This window comes from Centropristis striata, chromosome 15 (genome assembly GCF_030273125.1).
Source record: "Centropristis striata isolate RG_2023a ecotype Rhode Island chromosome 15, C.striata_1.0, whole genome shotgun sequence".
In the NCBI taxonomy this organism is placed as follows: Eukaryota; Metazoa; Chordata; class Actinopteri; order Perciformes; family Serranidae; genus Centropristis; species Centropristis striata.
The window spans coordinates 5,548,816-5,574,426 of NC_081531.1; the positions used below are offsets into that span (position 1 = coordinate 5,548,816).

General features: G+C 38.2%; 1 protein-coding gene across 1 annotated transcript in view; it reads right to left on the bottom strand.

Moving 5' to 3' along the window:
• The window catches only part of LOC131987140 (protein turtle homolog B-like), a 175,897-nt gene that overhangs the window by 34,859 nt on the left and 115,427 nt on the right, over positions 1-25,611 (bottom strand). The window contains exons 9-15 of the mRNA XM_059352310.1: positions 25,279-25,419; positions 24,270-24,386; positions 22,608-22,758; positions 18,613-18,724; positions 13,736-13,911; positions 7,547-7,773; positions 1,661-1,745 (exon numbers count right to left, since the gene is read on the bottom strand). Of these exons, the coding sequence (XP_059208293.1) occupies positions 1,661-1,745; positions 7,547-7,773; positions 13,736-13,911; positions 18,613-18,724; positions 22,608-22,758; positions 24,270-24,386; positions 25,279-25,419 (1,009 nt within the window). The remainder of the gene's footprint in view (positions 1-1,660; positions 1,746-7,546; positions 7,774-13,735; positions 13,912-18,612; positions 18,725-22,607; positions 22,759-24,269; positions 24,387-25,278; positions 25,420-25,611) is intronic.

Sequence of the window (25,611 nt, forward strand, 5' to 3'; positions counted from 1 at the left end):
AATGATGGCCACTAGGGATTTCACAAGACCTGATACTTCAGTACCAAGTCGATGTCTAAAGTCTGAAAAGGTGAAGGTACTCGTTTTTCTATGGATGCCACAGAGAACCAGGGATGCCCAGTTTTCCCATTTGTAGCATGTAGTGAGACCAGCCAGTTTCTATCCAATCCCGACAAAACAACACAGTTGAATTTCGGCCTGCATGCATGTTTTGTCAGCCAAACATTGTTGGATCAGAAAAGCTTATACTGGTAGCAACAGCAACAAGTTATTGGACTGCAGAGTTAGAGATGTAGTTAAAGTTCTATGAATTCCTCCTGATCCCCAGAGATGGTATGAAATACAAGGATGTAACTTACTGATGTTCAATTGTGCAATATATAAAAGCAGAATGTGAATTTTGATCATAATCCAATAGGAATTAAACAGCATTGCAGAGTTTGGCGGCTGTGGCTCAGTTGGTAGAGCGGTCGCCTACTGATCTTGGTTGTTCGATCCCTGACCATGGCAGCTACATGTCGAAGTATCCTTGAGCAAGATACTGAACCCCTAATTGCTCCTGATGCTGCGTTCATTGGTGTGTGAATGGTTTCCCAATGGTGGCAGGTGTCACCAATGTGTCCTGGTAGCCTTGGCCACCAGTATGTAGTGTAAACTTTGGATAAAAGCACTATATTATAAGTGCACTCCATATATAAGTGGACTCCATTTACTTGACTTGTGTATGTTATTAGTAAAGTTGATACTGGGGGGAAAAGTTACAGATGTAACCAAGGCTCTATAAATTGTGTATGAATATCAAAGGTCATCCAGGTATTTCATAGTGGGGGCGGCTATGGCTCAGTTGGTAGAGCGGGGTGCCCACTGATCGGAGGGTTGGTGGTTTGATCCCCGACCGTCGTGTTGAAGTATCCTTGAGCACGATACTGAACCCCAAACCCCAACCTCTGCCACCAGTATGAATGTGTGTGAATGGGTGAATGAGCGCAGTCTGTAGTGTAAATCGATTTGAGTTGTCGCAAAGCAACTAGAAATGCGCTATATAAGTGCAGGTCCATTTACCATAGTAGAGTTTGTCTTTCCAGAGGCCATACTGGGCTCTCTTTTAGGAATATACTGAAGATAATGGTATCATGTGAAACTAGAATATCTAAGGAATCTATAGGCACCATGTGCGTCAGGATATCGTGTCGAAATCACGCTGCAAAGTTAGGCTTTTTCTACGTTTCATTTACAAAAAGACTGAAGTGAGATGAACAGACTGAGAATTTTCTCTTATTTGACAAAACAATTTGTGAACAAAGATTGAATTTAGTTTTGTGGATGTAAAAATGCAGTTAAACAGTTAAATACCAATATATTGTATCGCAATACTCACCATATCGCAAAATGCTTAAAATCGCAATAATATCGTATTATGACTCAGGTATCGGGATAAAAATTGTATCGTGGGGCCTATGGGGATTCACACCTCTATTTCATAGCCTCTGTGTTGGTCAGAAAGAATGGCAAACGATTTATCTTATTTTGTTTTGGTTTACGTTGGTATCGGAATCAATACATTTCACCAGTCTTGGTATTGTCTACTAAATGTCTGGTATTGTGACGTCCCATGGTGCCATCAGAATGCTTTCATTGTGTGATGTTGATTGATGCTCACCTGTGCTGGACACTCCTACGACATTACTCGGCTCACTGATCATGTCGTCCATGACGGCCATGACACGGAACTCGTACCACGCCTCCTAGAAACAGGAGAACAGAGAGATCTGCATTCAGAAGGTAAACTCACGTCTGGTGTCACAAAGGTTCAGTCAGGCTGTAGGATCCTGTTTGAGTCTCCAGAGAGCAGCCAGCTGAGCCACCGAGGCTTTGGACATGAATAGTGCAGCTCAGACACTGAACATCTAGTGTTTAAATGGCTCAGTGGAGGATCAGACTTTTTATTTCAGGGCCACTTCAATATTTTTCACACAAAAGATAAGTCATAGAACTTAAATGGCTGTGGTACACTCCTGATGTCATAGTGATGTCATCAGGGTTATCTTGGATTGGACTTGACACCTGAAAACCTGTATTATGCAGTAAAAACAGCAGGTGGCTACAAACGTCTCTTATCCCTTTTTGTTGAAATAAAGACTTCAGTGTTATGGTTGATATATATACAGTCATGGAAAAAATTATAAGACCGCCCTTGTTTTCTTCAATTAATTGTTAATTTTAATGCCTGGTACAACTAAAGGTACATTTTCCATGGTTTTCCTGATAATGATTTTGGTTATTATGAAGAAAACCCTGGAAATTGTCTAGATTGTCTAAATTAAACTCTTATGACCTATTTTTGTTGTTATCATTATAGTTGTCCAAACAAATGTACCTTTAGTTGTACCAGACATTAAAATAAACAGGAAATAAAAGAAAAAGGGGTGGTCTAATAATTTTTTCCATGACTGTATTTACATATTTGTGTTACATTTAAAAGTAATGAATTACTTGTTTCTCCTTATACAAATTATTCTCATCTCCACACCAGCTCATGATATATTGATTTTAAAGTAATTTGACAAGCTACAACAAGCTTTCATTTATGATTGTTTTACACATTTCTGTTCTGCTGTCAAAACAATACTAAAATAATCATCCAAACTTCTCTTAAGAAGCAGCAGCTCGGTCAAGTTTCATTGTAACATTTTGGCCACTTAAAAATGCCTCGTTAGTGTTCCGTTGGACCTTTATACAGTCTATGGTTTAGACTAAAATAGACTGTCAGGAGTGACAGGTGCCCCTTAGTAAGCAAGCTTGTTAGCTAGATGATAACATAGTGTCCTTCAGGCTCCCAATACATTCTGCCCATGCACTAGTTACAACAACCAAGATGATGCAAACAACGAAAAAACAAATGGCGATGGCCAAAATGGCAATGTCAAGGCTTCAAAATCATGGTGACTACATCCACTATTTTTATGGTTTCTAACTAACTGAAATGACCCAGAAGCATCCGAGTGGCAATTGGTCGAATTCTCTAATGATAATAATAATAATAATGCTATGGAAAGGGGCTTCAGTGCTTCCTTTCTTATCGCCTTTAGCATAGGGATTATCCTTTATAGAAGGAATAGGAGATAATAGGCGCGTTTCCATTTGGTACTTTCCCTCTAGTGCACTGCTATGGGTGTGACTTGGGAGAGAGGATTAACCCAAGATCCGCCGAACTTCACCGTTTGGCGGATCAGGTTGCGGCTCAGAAAGTACCTACCTCGGGTTGGTACTTTCTGAGCCGATACTGAGCGGCGATTTTGCGAATGCGTGATTCATTTTCAGACTGGTGCAGACTGGACGCTGAGGGCTTAACATCTCCTGCTCTGACTGCAGCTGGGAGAGACTGCTGCAGGAGGACTGGGCCGCTTGTGAGTGCTTTGGGACGGCGCCTGCTACTCATTAAGAAGAGTAGGAACGGGTCTCCAAAAGTCTCCAATAACACCAGAAAAAGTTGCTAGATTTATCGCTCATCGCCTTTTTGAGAAATAGTTTCTAGAGGGTCTGAATAGTCGCTAAATATAGAGACAAAGTTGCTAAGTTGGCAACACTGCTTGCTGCGTCGGTCTGTTATTACATTGGAACTCGGTTTGTTAGCCGCTACAAACCTGTACGTACCTGTATGGGAACAGAGGCCGAGGGGAACTAACTAGTGGACAGAGCCAAAAAACTCAACCACTTTCCAAAAAGTACTAAGTGGAAACATGCTTAATGTCGTCCCACAAGTCCTTGTGGCAGCAACATTTAAAGTGATGCACCATTTGACCATTCATGATCAGCAAATATAATTTTCATAGAAAATGATTAAGAGAAACTTAAGTTATTACATGACTATCATAATGTATTGTTAGTGTGGCATAAGAAGGATAAATAAGCCATGACTAAGTCATGATAAAATGACATATGAAGCCTGTTAGAAGCTCTTCTTCATGTTCTTGTTGCAGGATGAGCTGGTAGAGATTCAGGCAGTGCCTTGCTCACGGACACTTCAGCAGGGTGCAAAATTTACTGGACTGCTGTCAGAACACTCAGAAACCTTCTGATAAACGTGTTGTGGACTGAGTCGTCAGCTCTGAATGTGGAGAAGTGTGTCATAGTGAACATCTCACCACCACTTATACATACAGACAACCCAACAGAGCATCCCCGCTGGTCAAATTACTTCAACTGATGCAGTAAGAAATGTGCAGGAAAAAAGTTACACAAGATAGGTGCATTGTGTATGTGGTGAGAGAGCTGGAGAGAAGTGTGTGTGGGTGTTTGCTGTGCAATGGAAGGAGAGATGAAAGCGTCTGCATGGAGCTGACAGTGGTAGTTAGATTAAAGAAAGAAGCTCAAACATGTCGTGGCAGGAGAAGTAGCCGACGTGAGCAAAGATGTGGAATGCTGAAAAAAGTCATGAAGCATAAATCAGGAAAGATATATTGATTTCCCTTTCGCTGTGGTGAAATTATGTCTTCTATTATAGCATGTGGCATTCATAATTCATATTGATAGTGTATTACATTTTATCTGACTTCACCTCTTGCTCAGTTTAAGCCTGTTGCAGACCTGCAGAAGTGAACGTGTGTTCTGCACGTTAGACACAACATAAAATAGTAAGAACAAGGAGTAAAACCCACAGAGATGGTCAGAAAGTGAGCTCAGGCAGCTTGTGCACACCTGCAATGTTACTATGACAACAAAGGTGGATGTGGCAGCACATTATCATACATATGCAGAGTCTGTAATTTAAAGTATTGACAGCACACTGGGCATCCTTCCCCTGCAGTCTGAACATTTTCACCATGTTGAGTTTTGTTCAGGTTTTAAATTAAGTTTTTTTCTGGACTGAGAAACCTCCAGTAGCATACAGTGTTGAAACAATACAGATGGGAATGAGCAAACAGGAAGAAATTAATTTTAGTTACTTAACTCTTTGGAGTCTTTGTCCATTTTTGAATCCTTTTCATGTCTTTTTGTGTCTTTTTTTTGTCATTTTTTGTCATTTTGTGTCTTCTCTGGTGTCTCATTTTGTGTCTTTTTGTGTCTGTTGTGTCTTCTTTTAGTCATTTTGTGTCTTTTTTGTCATTTTGTGTCTTTCTTTGTAATTTTGTGTCTTTTCTTAGTCATTTTGTGTCTTTTTTAGTCCTTTAGTCCAACATAAAATGTGATTTTGCATCTTTTTTTTTAACTTTCAAAACACTACTATGCTCAAGAAATAATTTAAAATGTTGCAAATGTGAACAAAGGTGTCAAATATAACATATAAGAGGGTTACATCCAGTTCTATCATTTTATACTAAATATATTTGAGCTTGTCTCCAGTTTTACTTGGTATATCATCATCAAACTGAAACTGGCCTCATGGAGTTTACAGCCAGAACTTTAGAGGTAAATTTACAGTAGGGCTCCACGCTGCTTTGTTTTCTAGTCTGGACGGAGTCAACAATTCATGCTTTGGTGCTTTTGGAGACTCCAGAGGGTTAAATCTAATTACTTTTGAAGACTGATCATGACTTGATGACGTGAATCGATGTTTTTCTAAGGAAACTCTTAAACTCGGGTCTTATTTTCAGAATTGTGTCCATTCTAGTGTGACTCACCAGATGTCGACTGTTGGGAAAAGCATGACATTGGCCACCAATTTCAGACAGAATTCTCTTCTCCTTCAGCTATCTTTTTTTGCAATTGCACTGTTGCTGCTTCTTAGGCTTTATGCATTAGCTCGAGACCACTGTGATTGGTTGTAGGAAATCAAACAAGCCAGGTGTTTATTCCCATCATCCGAAATGATAATTGGTCGGCCAAAACTATCCCCTGGTCTGGCTATATGAGACTAGTACTGTCATGGGTCTGTTTTTCAGCCTGTTTCTCTGTGTGTTCGCTGTTTCTCTCTCCCCAAAATTGACTACAGTGGTTTGAACGACATTATTATTATTAAAAACAAGTATTCCCTTCCACTCATTGACTCTGCCTTCCACTCTCTCCACTCTGCTACAGTTTTCTCCAAGCTTCATCTCAGCAATGCCGATCACCTGGTGCGGATCAGTGAGGGAGATGAGTGGAAGACCGAATTTAACACCCCGCTCGGCCATTTTGAGTATTTGGACTAATGGCCCCTGCCATCTTCCAAGCCCTGATAAATGACGTCCTTCGGGACATGCTGAACCTTTTTGTTTTTGTATATTTCGACGGCATCCTAATCTTCTCCCGCAATCAGGAGGAACATGCTATACATGTCCCTCTAGTTCTCCAATGCCTCCTGGACTGGAGGATAGACGTTTTGCACAGTAAGCAATGCCGGCTTGTTTACAATCGCGGCAGACACCAAGTGTACAATTAGCATGCCGGTTTGTTTACAATAATCGGCAGACGCGGTGCCCAGTTAGCAACAGTGGCTGCAGTAGTTGTGCAGCTGAACAGTGACTCAATGACTGTTGGACCAAGTGGGAGGTGTTTGTTAGACGTCACGCGCAACGTCAAATATCCCACTTTGCCTCGATGGCCCGTTCCAACAGTCCCACCAATTTCCTGCCTCTGTGACCTCTGGAGGCGTAAAATTGGTGGGATCATTTGATCGTGCGTGTTCATAGTGGAGGCGAGACATTACAGAGCCGTAAATGTCCCGGCATGAAACAGAACTATGAAAGGGGTGTGAAGGAAATTTGGTGTTTCCTGCATGGTGGGACATGAAGTAGGCGGCGACCTACTTGATATTCAAGACGCAAGGCATTGTGGGAACACACTCTGTGAACTTAACTCTGATAACACCATGAGAGAGGGGAACATGTAGACCAGTGGGCTCTGTCCTGATGTGATGTTTAGGGCAGGAAGATAGGACCACATTGAGACTTGCTGAAGAATCAATGCTGGGAAATACAACAGATATAAGTCGAGCGGTGTATGGGACTTTGTTGTACTGTGAAAGAGCCATTCGGGATTGTGCGGTGTATGGAACACGAATGTGCTCATAAAACTTGCTGAACAGAGTATTGAGTGCTTTGTGTTTGGCCAGCTCACCCATTAACTTAGTGCAGTTGTCAAAATTGCCACGAGAGTTGCTAGTATTTCCAGGCTGAAGGCTGCTTCCCCTCCCTAAATCAACTGGATCTTCTCAGGGTACTCTAGTAATATCTTTTTACCTCTCTTGAACTAGAACCATGGTAAATATGAAACCGTAATTAGTATATACTGTGCATATTTCTGCAGATAAATAGGCACTTTGCCAATTGCTGTTAAACAGCATATTACACAGGCTGCTTGCCACATTAGACATTCTTTTGCTGGATTCATATTTCTCAAATCTCTGCACACAAAGGTGACGAGTGTGACAATTATTGTACTATTGGTAGTCCAACACATTTAACATCAGGTCATAGTTGGATTTCCTGATTTTAGCAGCGTAAACCTTGACTCTGCAAATTGTAATATACAGTATATTTAAACCACATTCCAGACATCTCTCTAGCCTTGAGCAAGCTAAAGGTCTAAAGTGTAAGGTTGACAGTTGTATTTCCTGATTTTTTACCTGGATGAGGTCCCGGGCAAGCAAGTCCGTCTCCCCAGCAGGAATGCTGTCGTCCAAGACCTCCCATCGCTCCCCCAGACGGAACTCCATGACGTAATGCTGGATAGGTGCTGTATGATTGGCAGGTGGGATCCAGGTGAGCAGGACTCCCTGCTGCGTGCGATTGGCTGTGAGGCACCGTGGTGGGGTAAGCAGCACCAATGGTTCAGGGGTACTTATAGGAAATACTGGAAGAGCACATCAGGGTTGAGAATGTGTGAGTAACTCAGTTATATATTCAGTGAGCAGATCCACATGCAGCATGTTAGCAGTGAATCAGCCCTCCTTTACACTTTGACACTGACATGTAGCAGAACTAGAGTGTGAATAGATGTAATTAAGATTTTATAACAGATGCATCTCCAACACATGCATACAATTCACATTACTTATCTTTTACATGACTTCATCTCTGAATCCTTGCATTCCTTACAATCATTTCATAAACATTTCATATTGCTATCTCACAGTCAATCCACAACCATCCTACAGTCTATTTGTGGCCGGTATGATGCTATCTAGTCCATGGGTCTCAAACTCGCGGCCCGCGGGCCAATTGCGGCCCTCGTGACGGTATTTTGTGGCCCTCACCTTGATATGAAAGTTTGCTTTTATATAAGAGTTAGCTTTTTCAAAACCAACATGGCTCAGTTAAAAATTTTGTTTCAAAACAAAACTTCTCATCTCTTCTCTGACATGATTTTGACATCAGATGATTTGCTACCACTACACTTCATTACAACAGGTATTTTCAATGGTGTTGGGAAACATGAAAATTGGTATTGCTAATCTGATAATTCTGCTATGTTGATTTGAATGGAAATGTCCGCTTTATTGATTTTGTTTCTATTTCTATGTTTGAGACTTACTTTTTATGGTTCCTGGCTTTGAGAGAGAGTAGCTCATGTTAACATAAATTCATGAAAAAAAATATTAGACCATTGTTTGATTCAGTTTCTTGTTTATTTTAATGCCTGGTACAACGAAAGGTACATTTGTTTGGACAAATATAATGATAACAGCAAAAATAGCTCATAAGAGTTTAATTTAAGCTGATATCTAGACATTATCTATAGTTTTCTTTATAATAACCAAAATCATTATCAAGAAAACCATGAAAAATGTCTAGATATCAGCTTAAATTAAACTCTTATGAGCTACTTTGGTTGTTATCATTATATTTTTCACTTAAGTTGTACCAGGCATTAAAATGAACAAGAAACTGAAGAAAACAATGGTGGTCTAATATTTTTTTCCATGACTGTATATTGATTGAACTGTCTGAGGCCATGGAAATAACATTGGTATTCTTAATTAAGTTGGGGTTCCCCTTTAGCTACTTACCATTACCCTCATTTACTAATTCAAGGTGATCTCTATTAAAAGCAAATAGTTAGCTGTAGATGGTATCCAAAATATTAGCTGTAACACCATTTTTTCTTTCAACAAAAAAAAAAGCATTAAACTTTAATAGATACAGTCATGGCCAAAAATATTGGCACCCCTGCACTTCTGCCAGATAATGCACCGCTTCTCCCAGACAATTGTTGCAATTACAAATGCTTTGGTGTTCACATGTTTATTGCTTTTGTTTGTCATTCTGGGAGAACGTCCTGTGGACAGATAAGACCAAAGTAGAGCTTTTTGGTAAAGCACATCATTGTACTGTTTACAGAAAATGAAAAGATGAGGCCTTCAAAGAAAAGAACACGGTCCCTACGGTCAAACATGGTGGAGGTTCACAGATGTTTTGGGGTTGCTTTGCTGCTTCTGGCACTGGATGCCTTGACTGTGTGCATGGCATCATGAAATCTGAAGACTACCAGAGAATTTTGGGGTGCAATGTAGGGCCCAGTGTCAGAAAGCTGGGTCTCCATCAGAGGTCATGGCTCTTCCAGCAGGACAATGACACAAAGCACACTTCAAAAGCACCCAGAAATGGTTGAAGATAAGCACTGGAGGGTTCTGAAGTGTCCAGCAATGAGTCCAGATCTAAATCTCATAGAAGACCTGTGGAGAGATCTTAAAACAGCAGAAGAGGGAGAAGGCACCCTTCAAATCTGAGACCTGGAGCAGTTGGCAAAAGAAGAGTGGTCCAAAATTCCAGTAGAAAGGTGTTAGAAACTCATTGATGGTTACAGGAAATGATTGATTTCAGTTATTTTTTCCAAAGGATGTGCTACCAAATATTAAGATGAGGGTGCCAATAATTTTGTCCAGTCCATTTTTGAAGTTCTGTGTGGAATGATCAGATTTGGCTTTTTTTTCTCTGCTTTTCTTGTGTTGTTCCAATGCAAACAAAAGAAATAAACATGTGAATAACAAAGCATTTGCAATTGCAACAATTTTCTGGGAGAAATGGTGCATTATCTGACAGAAGTGCAGGGGTGCCAATATTTTTGGCCATGACTGTATGTCATCCAATATGACAAATGGTTGGTGTAAAGATATTTTTAAAGGACGGAGAGACAACAAGCGGCCCCTGGTTGAATGACTTTTCTTCTTTCTATCTTCTCCTTGGCTGACACAAAAGGTGATGAAGCGTGAACAGTTATCCCAATTTTCAGCACGTCACTTATCTTTAAGTAATAATCTGTGACAGCTTCATTTATACTTAATGAGTGTCCCTTTCTCACTGCTGTAAGGACTAATACAATGCGTAATGATTCAGTTCAGCCAAAGCCTGGTTCAAGCTTTTACACCACTGGTCTCAAACTTGCGGCCCGCGGGCCAATTGCGGCCCTCGTGACGATATTTTGTGGCCCCCACCTTGATATGAAAGTTTAATGTGAGTTTTATATGAATGGCAATTTACCGTGTTGTGTGTGGAAGGTCCCTTTATTTACTTTTTTTGATAATTTTGTGTCGTTTTTTATAATTTTGTATCTTTTTTAAATAATTTTGTGTCTTTTTTTAAATAATTTTATCTTTTTTAAAATAATTTTATGTCTTTTTTGGTAATTCAGTGTCTTTTTTGTCATTTTGTGTCTTTTTTTGTCATTTTGTGTCTTTTTTGGGGACATTTTGTGTCTTTTTTAAATAATTTTGTGTCTGTTTTTTTTGTCATTTTGTGTCTTTTTTTAGTCATTTTATGTCATTTTCTTGTCATTTTGTGTCTTTTTTGAGTAATTTTTTATTTATTTTTTGGTTATTTTGATACTGCCTCCAGCAGCCCCCAGGTAATTTGAGTTTGAGACCCCTGTTTTACACTGTGGTTCTCATATTCTAGTTTTCTTAGTTAAAAAGTGCACAGAACACAACTGAAATGTCTTGTTGTGTGTGTTATATTTCAGTAAACTCATATGTGATATAATAAAAACAGGGCAGTGTCAAGATGCAGCAAATTAAAGTTTGTGCTGTTGATTTCACCGCCTTATAATAACAACTGTCAGCAGCAGATTTACTGAGCCGTGGTTAATAAACATTGATTCTGTAAGTTGGCGGAACAGCAAAAGAAAACTTCTCGGCTGTTCTCTGGTAAACAGACCATTTCTTTTCCACTGTTGTCGGCACTTTTTGGTCACTGATGGTTTTGTGGAAGAAGGAACACCACTCTGTATTGATTTTGTAGGGTTGTCTGTAATACCATATTTGGAGCTTTGCTGGTAATCAACTAAATACTCCATTATTTGCTTTGGCGAAGGGCAGAAAGAGAGAGCAGTGAGAGCAACAAGTTTCATCGCTGCACCTTTCTCTGATCACTGCACCTCACATTTAGAACAAGTAGCTCAGCAGTTGTGATGTAAATGGCATCATCAGTATAGTAAAGTATACAATTTTGTGATTATATCCGAATGTTATTGAGTAATGTACAATATACCGTTTTTTAATATGTAAACAATTATGGCTGAAATTACTAATTTTTTCTACACTCATGGAAAAGAATATCAGACCACCCGTGTTTTCTCCAATTTCTTGTTCATTTTAATGCCTGGTACAACTAAAGGTACATTTGTTTGGACAAATATAATAATAACAACAAAAATAGCTCATAAGAGTTTAATTTAAGTGCTGATATTCCATTCCATCCATTTTCCATGTTCTTTTCTATTATTTTTTATTTGATTGATTTTGGTTATTATCAAGAAAACCTTGGTACCTTGTCTAGATATCAGCTCTTAAATTAAACTCTTATGAACTATTTTTGTATTTTTGTTGATGTACCTTTAGTTGTACCAGATATTAAAATGAACAAGAAATGGGAGAAAACAATGATCTAATATTTTTTTCCATGACTGTATATAACACTTTCAAGTTTTTAGACTTTTATCTGACTGACTGGTTAAACAACCTCACTAACAATCACCTACATTACTTTTATCTAACTTTAATAATGCAGAAACAAGGTTTGCAGAAATGGTATTACAATTATATCAGGTTTGATACAATGTGGAAAGCAAATATAGGCCTGCAGTTCAATGCATAGAAAGTAACTGCAATTCATATTTCAAGTACACATTTGTCCAGTATAAAATTTAGTGTTTTAGGGCCATAAAACAAAATGTTCTCTGATTTATTCCCTCACTAACTCACTGACTGGCCCGGAGAGGCTCAGAGGGTTAGGAGGGTCAATAATGTTCACTGAACCAGATTTATTGGATGTCTCCTCCCTAAATACTCCTCAGCTATGTAGCATGCTTTGCATTTGTTCAAAGATTTTGGCTAAACACCTGTAGAAATGCAGCCAACAGGGAAATGAAAGCTTGTAAAAAAAAAAAAATCATCATGATACTCTGCAGCTGGGATGCATCTGATTCTGTGTGTGAAACATCACACGGCCTGTGCTCACACAGAGGGTGTTGTGCGGATTTTCCAGAGCTGAGGCGTGAAACACTAACTTGTAAGACTCCTTTTACAGCACAGAAGTTTATAAAATACCATTCTACACTGCAAAAACGGTGTGTCTAAAAACAAGATAAAAACACTAAATCTGAGGGGAAATTATTGGACCATCCTATTTTTCTCCTTGCTTTCTTGTTCATTTAACCCATTTAATCCCTTTTTTCCCCCCCCGACATGAAAATATCCAAATCATGTGTTATTAGTGCCCCTTTGAAATAACCAACCATTATTTTTAAAGATTTTCATGGAAAAATAGGTGGAAAAGTGTGTTTTATGTTTGGCCACAATTGTGACCATATATAATATCTTCATATATATGTTTATATAGGATATAGTTCATATTTATATTAACCTAAGCACTCTCACAGTGCTGTAGCATCCGTCTTTTTTGCTTTGAGACAAATTCCTTATCTGGAAATGTTCAAATGTAGATGAGAATAACTTTTTTTTTTACGAGGAAACTTTAGCTGGTTCACACAAAAGTGCTTAACCCTTTGATGCACAACATGGGTCAAAAATGACCCACATTCATTTCCCATGTTATTTAAAGCTGCTGTGTTTTTCTGTGCTCTATCTTTTGATATCAACTTATTTCATGATTGAATATTCCAAGTATTCTTTAAATATCTTGTTTTTGATATCAACAGATCATTATTTCCATTTTGCCTCTCATACTTTATGAAGAAAAATTTTTTTTGTATTATTAAATAGCTAACTACTTGGCTAAGTAACTTGCTAAGCTAACTACTTAGCCAAGACGTTAGCTAAGTGGTTAGCTTAGCAAGTTACTTAGCCAAGAAGTTAGCTAAGTAGTTAGCTTATCAAGTTATTTGACAAGAAGTTAGCTAAGTAGTTAGCTTAGCAAACTACTTAGCTAAATACTTAGCCAAGAAGTTAGCTAAGTAGCTAGCTTAACAAGCTACTTAGCTAAAAAAAATGGATATGGGTCATTTTTGATCCACGTTGTGCATGAGAAGAGTAGTGACACAAAAATTGATTTTATTAAAAATGAATAAAGGAAAACATAAAATGAGGATGTATGATGATCAAAAACAAACTAATTGAGGAAAACCTGTAATACTGAATGATGAAAATAATTTATTGCAAAGATATAGAGTATAAAAACTCACACATATACGGTCACTTTAGACCCATTTTGTGCATCAAAGGGTTAAGATATAAACAATGCAGAAACAGAAACGATTCTTGGTGTTTTGTTTCAAGTAACAAGCTTTCTCCTCATTCTAGCTGTATGCCTGTAAAAGCCATTTTATTATTGGATCGGTTTGCCGCAGTGAGTGCACTCACCTAGTGTGTTCACAGTGACAACCTCGCTGAAAGGGCCTGTGCCAAGCTTGTTTTGGGCCAGGATGCTGAACTGGTATGTTGTCTCTGGCTCCAAGCCGGGCACCACCATCCAGTCATGGCCTCCAGGCACGGGTACGGAGAGCCAGTCATGTGGACCTAAATGCTCCCTCTTCAGCCTGTGGGCGTCGGGACGAGAGGTGAGCGGACAGACAGGGAAGATTTAAAACAGATAATGGGGGTGGAGGTCTGTAGAACCTGATAATGTAATAAATTCCCGATAATGTAATAAAAATCTGCACTTGAGTCCATTGAATATGTAATAAAACCTGATAATGTAATAACTTCCCGATAATGTAATAAAGTGTATTTCCCAATAATGTAATACACTTTTTTACCAATAATGTAATAAAGTACAACACCAAGCACCTTTAGATTTCAAGAAGCTGTTGAATGCATTCGGTTGTCATGGATACCTCGTTCGTGAAAAACGGATGAAAAACGCGTCAAAAGTTTATAAACATTCAACTTTGACCTGTTGGTGGCGCTAGAGCTCTTGAGCTAGACTTGATACACAGTATCACCACTTGAACCCAAGTAATGGGTGGTCTGCTGTTAAATTATTACAATATTGGGGAATTATTACATTATCAGGACTTGGGAAATGAAGGCTAACCTGATAATGTAATAACCTCCCATTAATGTTATACTTTATTACATTATTGGTAAAAAAAAAAAAAAAAAGTGTATTACATTATTGGGAAATGGACTTTATTACATTATCGGGAAGTTATTACATTACCAGGTTTTATTACATTTTCAATGGACTCAAGTGCAGATTTTTATTACACTATCGGGAAGTTATTACATAATCAGGTTCTACGAGGTCAAAGTGATCAAAAAAACTGTTTAATTCTGTACAAGGATACAATCTTAAGTATAGTTGCAGTTCCATCAGTGATGCAACATTACATCATTGTAAAATTACAATTCATGAATTTTCATTTGTACACAACATGACTGTCACTTGATGGTAATAAGCCCATGCTGCGCCCAGCTTTTGCGGTTTGCTGTTTGCCCATGCCATACATTCAGCGTTGACTGCACCTGATCACCAAATACAGCAGAAAACTGTGCACATGCAGCAGCTGCAACACTAAACTGTAAATGTCTGGTGTAAGAGTCAAGGTTGGTATAATTAACGAAAACTAACGAAATAACGGAAACTAGAATTGAAAAAACATTTTCGTTAACTGAAATCAAAATAAAAATGAGAGTTTTTTAAACTAAAATTGTAGTGAAAATAACGTTTTTGTCAACTTTTTTCATACGTAAACGTTTTTGGTTGATATAAAATCTATTTCATCTATTTGGTTTTATGACTTATTAAACTTATTGGAGCTGAGATGGATCAGACAAAGGAAATAAAGGAAACATTTATTATGACCTTATTGAATCTCCCACCCAACAAATACCCCATTACAAAAAAAACTAAAACTAACACTAAAACTAATAAAAACTAAACTAAAACTAAGCATTTTCCAAAAGATAAAAACTAATCAAAGCGAGCAAACTCAATCTAAAAACGAATGAAAACTAACTGACTTTGAAAAAAAAAACTTCACAACGAAATTAAACCTTAAACTAATGAAAAATCCAAAACTATTATAACCTTGGTAAGAGTATGCATCTACAGTCATGGAACAAATTATTAGACCATTATATTCTTCAGTTTCTTGTTCATTTTAATGCCTGGTACAACTAAAGGTACATTTGTTTGGACAAATATAATGATAACAACAAAAATAGATCATAAGAGTTTAATTTAAGAGCTGGTATCTAGACATTTTCCATGGTTTTCTTGATAATAACCAAAATCATTATCAAGAAAACCATGGAGAACGGCTAGATATCAGCTAGAAATCAGAGTTCCTTGGCTCTGAGCTCTGTGCTGCTAAGTTTTTGTATGGATTAAACAAAGAACATTGTTGAGCTAATTAGTGATCACTTGAAATTAAAAAGCAAGGAAGGAAAGCACAGCACTTGGTGCACAAATGACTGCTAATAACTAGTTTCTTCACCTGATGTAAGCCATTCATTTGACTCACGCTTTTCCTGCCAAAATGGCGGTGTAAACAAAGTGAGTCCTGTGATGTCCAGACCTCTATCAGGCTCTTTCCCTGCAGGATATGCTAGATATCAGCTTTAATTAATTACTAATTAATAACTGAAATGGGAAATAAAATAATTTTAATGACTGCATGGGAGAAATATGTTAATGTAGTGTAAAAATGGTAGATACAACTTATCCCACCGGTCACAATTGGGGCCGAACACCTATTTTTTTAATCTTTAAAAATAATGGTTGATTTTTTCAAAGGGCCACTAATGACACATGATTTGGATATTTTCATGTCTGGGAAAATTTGGGATTAAATGGACAAGAAAGCAAGGAGAAAACAAGGGTGGATATGTAGACATTTTCATGGTTTTATTGATAATAATTTTGGTTATTATTAAGAAAACCATGTTAAAAGTCTAGATATCAGCTCTTAAATTAAACTCTTATGAGTTATTTTTGTTGTTATCATTATATTTATCCAAACAAATGTACCTTTAGTTGTACCAGGCATTAAAATGAACAAGAAATAAGGATGTATGTGTGTTTAAAAGTTCTTATTTTGCAGGAAATGTAGTATTTATCATGCAACACATCACCTCCTGAAATATTTTGATTTCATCATTTCATCATTGCTACTGTGAGCTGCACACATTATGAAAAAATAGGTTTCAATAGAAGAGGAATAATTATTTGCCCCTAGTCCAGAACTGAGTTCCTTTATATTAAGTATCGGCTGAAGTTTTTTTTCACTACACACACTTAGCCTAAAGTAGGACCCCATTTAAATTACTAACGCTAATCCAATTTAGATATGCTTGACAGCTGAATAGCTTTGTATTAAGAACATTTAGCATGTGTCACAGCTTACAGATATTTGGAGTAGTACCCTGTAGTATTTTACACAGTTATATCCCAGAGAGTCGGTGTACATCTGTTTTAGCAGGAAGGTTTTGGACAGAATGTGGAAAGCGACTCATCCTCCATCAAACTACTGAAGTTTAAACGCTCCTTTCATCCAGCAGCAGGACTTTAGAGGGATGAACCACCTGAGAAATGTCTTCAGGATGGATGCAACCCAAAGCTGCTCTGCTCATATCACTCACGGATGTTTGCTGTCACTGTGAATATCATTAATTAATGCTGTCTGTTTTGTGGTGCTCTGCTCTGCGGTTCCCTCGCTGTTTTAATAAAGCATGATGTGTTAAAATAAAAAATAAAAAGCAGATGGGCTTATTATAGTTGATCATGTGCATTGGTTCAGATCAGGACATCTTAAAATGTAACTATCAAATTAAAGGGCAGTTTTTACTGCAAGGAAGAGACATGAGCTGCTTTTGAAACTGCAAAGTATTCTCACATTATGTCATGATTTGGCCAAAATGTTATATACAGTATGCAAATCTGTAGTTTTCAAAAAAATACCCAGATATTGTACTGATTGGGAAGAAATCTCCAGTATGCATTGGACCAATCTACCAGGCCTTATCTCTTTTTTCTTTTGAACATAGAAACAGACAACTATTGACGCTCTCATACACACCTATGGGCAATTTAGAGTCACCAATTAAACCAATGAAGTTGCATGTTTTTGGACTGTTAATATTATAATGATTATGATGATGATGATAATTATTATTATTATTGTTATTAACACTAACAATAATAATAATAATAATAATAATAATAATATTGCTCCCTTGATAAACTGGGTTCAAACAGCAAGAAGATATAAAAATACTGAATTTATATCAACACTTTAATATGTTTCAACCCTTGCATCCCAACCCAGATTTTTTTAACAGACCTTTGATCTCTTTTGATTTCATATATCATTTTTATATTACACTTATATTTTCCACTTTTTGCAAGGTTAACAAATGAAAAATCACTTCAGCACTATTAAGATTATACTGTTCCAGTGATGGCTAAAATCTCAAGTAATTAAAGGAAATGTAAATTACATTCAGAACTTCAATATTACATTTTTTTTACATTACATGTCATTTAGCAGACGCTTTTGTCCAAAGCGACTTACAATAAGTGCATTCAACCTGATGGTACTAGACATAGACCATAGGAATCGAGTAAGTACATAACTTTAAGAGCTAACTGTCATTGCTAAGGAGTGCTATATGTTAAAGAAGAAAAGAAGAGAAAAGAAGAAGAAATTTTTTTTAGCAGTATAGCAGTATATTTAGCAATATAGCAGCAAACAATATTTTGACTATATAAAGATATTGTGGAGTACTGGGCTCCTGAGTTTATCTGTTCTTTGTTGTAGTAGCTGGTTTGGCTAATGCATGTTAGTGCATGTGAGTCACATAGGGTTACATAGCGAAAAAGGGGTCCTGACCAAGCCCCTATGGGATTAGTAAAGAATGAGAACAAGAGCTGAAGACTCTGCAGCAGATATATGCACTGAATGTTGTTTGCAGCACCTTTAATAAATGAAACATTTCAACCCTTCCACCAGTCAAGCAGCAGCAAAGCAGCAGCAGCAGCAGCAGCAGCAGGACAGAGAACTTCGGGTAATGTTCAGTTTAGTTGCAACTTTCTTTCTGTTCCCTGTTCCTCCAGCAATCCCCAAGATTAGAGACGAAAACTCACTCACACTGGATCTCCGTGTATTTCCATCTTTTCTCAACTGTTCTGAACACAACACTGGAAAAAGACATTTTCAGAAAACTACGGAGAAAGTATTGGAAGAAGAAAAAAGCAGGAAGCAAAGCATGCAGGGATGACTCACACATGGCCATACCAGACTGAGAATGTCTGCTGGAAGCCTCCGTCATAGCCCGCCTCCCAGGACACGTTGGCCCAGGTGGAGGACGCCACCACATGGACGCTGGTGGGGGCGTGGGGGCTTGTGCCTGCAGGGGAGAGAAAGCAGCAGAAAGGTGTTGTTAAAAGGGCACATTAGTCACTAATGTAGTACATTTATTTTACTTGTCAAATAGATAAATCTACAATGAGCTGGAGCCAGTAATGTGTTCTTAAGCAGCGATGAACCCAATGCAACTGTTAAAAAGAAACATTAATAGCAGGTTGTTTGAATAATGTAATATGGAAAAAATGGTCCAAGAGTCCAAAATTACATTATCGCAGTGGTTACCTGTCAAATGTAAATAATGTAAAGTGCTTAGAATAATGTTTCCAACCCAAAAAACTCAATATGCATTTTTTTTCCATTTCTGGTTCCATTGTTTATGTATTGAACTGGAGCCAAAGCAACAGGAAACCAATCAGGAGCCAGTTTAATACAGTCACTGTAGTGCTCTGAGCAGATATGGCCTATTAATAATATTGCAATAATACTTGGCTAATCTCGCCAAGTGATATATATCTCAATATTTTAAAATCTACTCCATAAATGCTCTATTTAACACATAAAGTCATTTTTCTTCAGTTTCTTGTTCATTTTAATGCCTGGTACAACTAAAGGTACATTTGTTTGGACAAATATAATGATAAAAACAAAAGCTCATAGCTTTTTTTAGCTCATAAGAGTTTAATTTAAGAGTTGATATCTAGACATTTTCCATGGTTTTCTTGATAATGACTTTGGTTATTTTCAAGAAAATGTCTTATATGAAGTCCGCTGTGTAAAGTGTGAACAGGAGTGGAGCCAGAACAGTCCCTTGCGGAGCCCCTGTGCTGCTCATTAATGTCCCAGAAACACATTAATGAGCAGCACTTTTACCTGAGACATATTATTGACGAATTTCAAAACTAATTCTGGAGCAAAATCCGTTTCCTCCTGGGGAGCTTGTACTGTAGTGTGTTGTTGGATGACTGGCTATGAAGTGATAAAAGTTGTGTGATGCCAAAGTAAAAACAACCGATAATGTCTGGCAAGCATCTGCTCCAGTTTTTCCTTTTGAAAAAGTAAAAGTATTTACCACTAAGAGGCTCCTGAAGACGTAAATAACTAAACTCCTGCAGAGCTGAATGCGTTGCATGCATCCACTGTTGCTGCAGCATTTTCATATTTATAATACCTGGCATAATAGTACACAATTTTAATCAACAGTCCATTGTGCACTGTGTCAGTTTGTGCAGTGTGCAGTGAAGCTGCATATAGACTCAAAGAAACCTCTCCTCTTTGTATTCTAGGGAAATATGGTCGTACACTTTCTTTTCATGACTACGACGAGAATATTTGTACCATGCTGGTTTCTGTGAATTAAATAGGAAGTTGAAGCGATGATTGGATGTCTGATTATACGGTACATAAAGACCAGTTACTGCCAGCCAGCCTGACTCGCACCAAAGTTCAAAAATACACCTACCACCGCTCCTATTGCTCACTCATTTAGTGAGTTTGGGGAGTTATGTGCTGTAACTATTCCTTGGCGACCAGCAGCCAGGTGCACTGACTTTCTGGAGTTTCCGCTGGTTGCCTGGCAACCTCACAGAGACGATAAGGCTCCAGGAAGTCACAGAGCCCGGAGGGAAATACAGCACGCAACAGCACACACACCACAACTTCATGGTATGAGCATGAAATTAGACAAACAAAATACAACTTGTTAATGAACGTTGGAGGTGCTGGTATATGTATCATTTTAGACTTTTCCCCTCTGCATGCACAAACATGAGAGTTGTATTGGCCTTCTAAACTAACTCCTGGTATGACATTCAAAAAGCTCAACTATTCCTTTCCTCCGGTTACAAAAATGAGAGATGTGAAGGAAGCATGTGAACTCAACCACGAACTAAGTCATTAAGGTCTGCTTTGGCAAAGACATCCTTGAAGCAGCAGTGTGCCGATCTCCACTTATTTTACAGACTAAAGTGTGTTTACAGGCTGGGAGAACAATTTCATATGTGGAAAAGTGGTATAAAGCATTTTGTGGCTCTAGAGGAAGCATTACAAAATCTGATAACGTTGGTTGGGGCTGCATTAGCCTCTACGAACATAGTGTGCCAGGATTTGACAAGGAAGAAGAATGACTTGAATTAGAACTATTTCTGTGGCGGTTCCAGTTTGCTTCTTTCCCATATACATAACTTTGCTTGGTAAGGTGACTGAACAGCCTCCACATCTCTGTTCTAACAGGGATTATTCATCCATGCACTACCATCCTCCATAATGTGGGCATGGACTCAGCACATACCCAAAGTCATGTTATTTTACCATCACAAAATGAAGCTGAAACCAGGCGGCAACCTCCGGGTCTGAGCAGGGAGGCAAACCAGGAAGTGCCTTAAACTGCATTTTACCACAAATTCCAACAGGGGGAGCTGACGGTTTCTGCAGAAGCATTTAGGTCCATTCATTTCAATACAAAATGAGAAAAAACCTCACTTGATTTATTACCTCAGAATTTTTTTTAGGACAACACTATGGTCTCAATCACTAGTAAAAAAATCTTCTTCAAGACAATTTGATGTTAATAGTAGAAATAATGGTTCAATTAGAAGAAAATAGAAGATAAAGAATCGTATGATTTGGGGTGTGGCTACCTTTGATTGACAGGTCACTAACAAGGCAAGCCGCCATCAGGAGAGAAGCAGAACAATGCGCATCCACGGCAACGTGTCAATAAAGTTACATATAAAAAGGACATTTTCCAGTTTGGTCTCATAACTTTGACCCTTTCACTGTATTTTCACTTAATGACATTTATTTGAATGTTTTGTTCATTATCTTGTGCAGCGTTTGGTTGGACTAACAGACACTCCAAGGAGTCGCTGTTCATTTTTCTTAGGTAAGTAACGTTCATTTTGTTTTTGTTTTTATGCCAAAATGAACATCCCAGTTAATGCTCCAGTTAATGAGACACAAGATGGCGACGAGTATGACGCTGAACTTGATGCTTTCAACAGGCCACAAACCAATGGGTGACGTCACGCTGACTACGTCTATTATTCATAAACAGTCTATATGGCTGAACCATCTTGATCGCCCCCTGGTGGCTGGCTGCAGTATAGGTCATACTGTAAACCCAACCGCCTCCATACTTGTGGATGGGGCATGGGCCAAACTGAAAAGTCAAACTACACATCAAATTATACTTTCCCAAAACTGACTTTTGACATGAACACTGGTCTCCTGGGTGAAAGCTGTGTTTGATGGGGAGTCCGGCAGGTCTATGGTCGGGACCTCAATTACTGCAGCTCCAGCATCCAAATGACATCACCAGCGGAAGATGGCAGCGCCAGTATTTATACTCACCACTCACAGCTTTCTCTACCCTTAGACTTAAGCCTTATTTTATTATTTGATCTAAAACTCTACCTCCTGTTTCAGAGTGCTTTTCATTGAGTCCTTCAGTAGTTGTAATGGACAGAGTGACAGTCTTACAGACTTGCCTCCATAATTTTCTCCAGAAGAAGGTCAGCATGAGCCAAGAGTGACCCTCAAAGGCAACTCCCTTGTTCCCAAAATAACATCTGACTCCCCTCATACTACTGCGTCCTGCTGAACAACTACGTCTTGTATCAAATGGTTGTTCACCAAACACCTCCCATTACATCAGATTGGCCAATCACAGCTAACCTGCCACAGCAGGCTTGTCAAGCTTTGGATATTTCTTGCAAATACTAAGTATATGAAGAGTTTGGAGGGTTGAGGCTTTTTTTTCTAAACAGCATATGTGCTGTGTGAAAATGGGCAGCTGGATAGGTGTAGCAACAGTAGCTAAGGGGGCGGGGCCAATGACTACACTACTGCAGAGGTTCCTAAGGAATACTATGTATTTATGCAGGTTTCTATATGTAAATGTATGTTTGTGTGGGCGTTTCAGATACCTATGACTTGGACGTGCGTGCTGGCAGTGATGCTCGTGGCAACGTTGGTGGCGACACACTCCCACTCCCCGTGGTCCTCCTTTGTGAGTGACTTGAACTGTAAGCTGCCTCGGGGCAGAACATTGTGCTTGCTTTTACTTGGCTTCCCTACCTGCAGTCCACCCAGCCAAGGAAAGATGGAGAGAGGAGCACAACAGGTTGGAACATGCATTTCAAAATTCACAACTTTGGAAAAAAAACATACAGGTCGATAGGGACAGATTACCAGGTTTTAAAAATATCAGTTTTTGGTATATTGGTGTTTTCAAGGGTTAACTTCTGATTCACCAACTATAACACAAACAAATTAAACAATCGAGACAACAGTAGACTAACATCTGCCATCTTCTGGGAGGTAAAAATTACAGTCTGGTGGCTTTGATGAGAGCATTAATGGCATAAACGGCTATCTGACAGCAAGGTAAAATGATGAAAATATTCTAAATATGGCCAAAATATATTTTGTGTCCTTGTTGGGATTTGGTTTAGCAAGTCAGTACTCCAAACGCCACCTAGCATAACTGTATCCCAAATCGGACACCGTTTGGCTAAGATTCTATCAAAATGAACTATTAATATAAATAATCATGTTATGCTTCAATTTAATTAAATGGTGTGCAACTACAGTCTAACTTCTTATCTTTCTCACCATATATTGTTTTAACAGTGTACGTTAGCCTCGGGTTTACCAGAGTTGGCTAAAGGATGCTAAAGCCGGTGAATTAGCCGTTTAGCTAGCTTGTATCCCAAATCGGACGCTTGGATCTCCTCGCTGTAAAACAATGGGGGCTGCTGAGTTTTTCGGGGGAAATTGGATATTTCTGGGTAAGCCAAATAAATATCACCGTTATCAACCATCGTTATCAACACACCTGGACCGTACTTCTGTCCTTCACAATAAAATACAGTACAGTAAAAATACAAATGTACTTTTAACATCGTTGCCCGAGTGTCGCCCAAGCGTTCTTACTGCTTTCTCTCATCAGTTACTTTCGTATTGTAATTAGACAAGTTAATCTCCATGTACATAAATACAATTTCACACGTAGATTGTTTAATATGTATAAATCAATTATACCTCCACTGGTGGTGACAATCTTATTCTAAATGACCGTGAAAACACCGGAGAGTGCCGCATTGTGTCAGATGTGTCCGATTTGGGATACAGTCTCTATACTTTATTATAATGTGTAATACACTGATTATGGATAAGTACCTCATACGACAGCACTTTAATAAACCTGAACTCTCCCTTTAGTATCAAATTACAGAGAATGATGGATTTTTTATAAGTGGGAGGCAATAACAATAGCTAATCAAACAGGAATCAATGAGCAAGATTAAACATTCTTCACAATCAAGCAAACAACTGAGAAAATCTAATATGTTCACTTGATTGCACATTTTATTGACATCATTAAAATGTGATTAGAAACTGCTTAATTGACACACAATAGTTTGAGTCGTTAAATTGAGAGCACCCACTACAGGCACACGTTTCAGATATAAAGACTTCTTAATGGAAAACACTGAAGTCGTGGTGAAAAAACAGCTTTATGCAGGAAATCTAGTAGCTAAACACATAAGCAGGTGGTGTGAATGTGAGTGACGAGGGTGTCTGACCTTCCTCCATGTGATGTTGGGAAAGGGGTCTCCCTCCGCCTCACAGGGGATGACCAGTTCTCTCCCAGCCTCCTGCCTGTACTCCCCTCCAGGAACCACTGAGAATTTGGGAGGGTCCTGTCCAGGGAGAAGCAGCCAGAAGTCAAAAAATGATGAGTTGCTTTGGTGAACTTGCATTGCCACATGGATGCATCAGAGCTCTGTTGCTATTTTGGGATCATTTAAATCCACAGTAGGGGCGTCAGGATACCAGAAACTGAATAGTCGATACTAGTGAAATTCTCAATACCTGATTCAATACCACAGTAATGCCGTGCTGAGATGTTCAATTGCCTCAAATTAATCAGTCAATCAATCAAACTTTATTTGTATGGCACTTTTCATACAAAAGAAATGTAACACAAAGTGCTTCATGTAAAAAAAGGAAAAATAAATAAATAAATACATAATAATAATAGTAATGATAATAATGATAATAATAATACCTAGGAAGCCCCATCTCAACACTGGAGGCAGGTTAGAAATTAATTAGATAAAATAAAATAAAAATAAAGTAAGGTAAGGTAAAATAAAATAAAATAAAATAAAAACAATAATAATAATAATAATAATAATAATAATAGTAATAATAATAATAAAAAGTAATAAAGCAAGATAAAAAAGGTAAAATAAAAATAATAACAAAAATTTAATAATAATAAATAATAGTAAAGCATGATAATATATATAAATAGACTAATAAATAATATCAATATTAATATCAAATAAATAAATAAAAGAGAAGATGTTGTAACACTTAGATGTATGCTCTTAAAAATATGAACGGACATACACAAACGTACTTGAAAATAAAGACCATTACACAGTGAGTTTGAGATCAGAGTCAGAAACAGCCTCTGGTTGGCAGCGGTGGAATGTAACTACAAGTACAAGTAATGTTTTGGCATTGACTTGGTACCGAAGCATCTTTTCTCTTGTCATCCTTGATCCACAGTGACTGTGGGCCTACCTTTAGCACCAGGGGAGCGGAAGGGGACCATCCCATGGAACCCAGGGCATTGTAAGGCATGCAGGTATAGGTGCCGAGAGAGTCCTCCGTCACCTCTGCCACACGGATGCTCCCATCTTCCATTTGGCTCCAACCAGGGTACTGTGGAGGTGGAAGGCATAGACTGTGTTACACTTGACTCTTTTCGTCCTTTCAAAATTAAAGTGTCCATTATCAAAACAGGCTTTTGCACAGTACTGTATAGTACTGTATACACTACAGGCCAAAAGTTTGAACGCAAGGACAAAACAGGCCAAACATCTTCATTTTTCTGTTCAAATGACATTTTTAAAA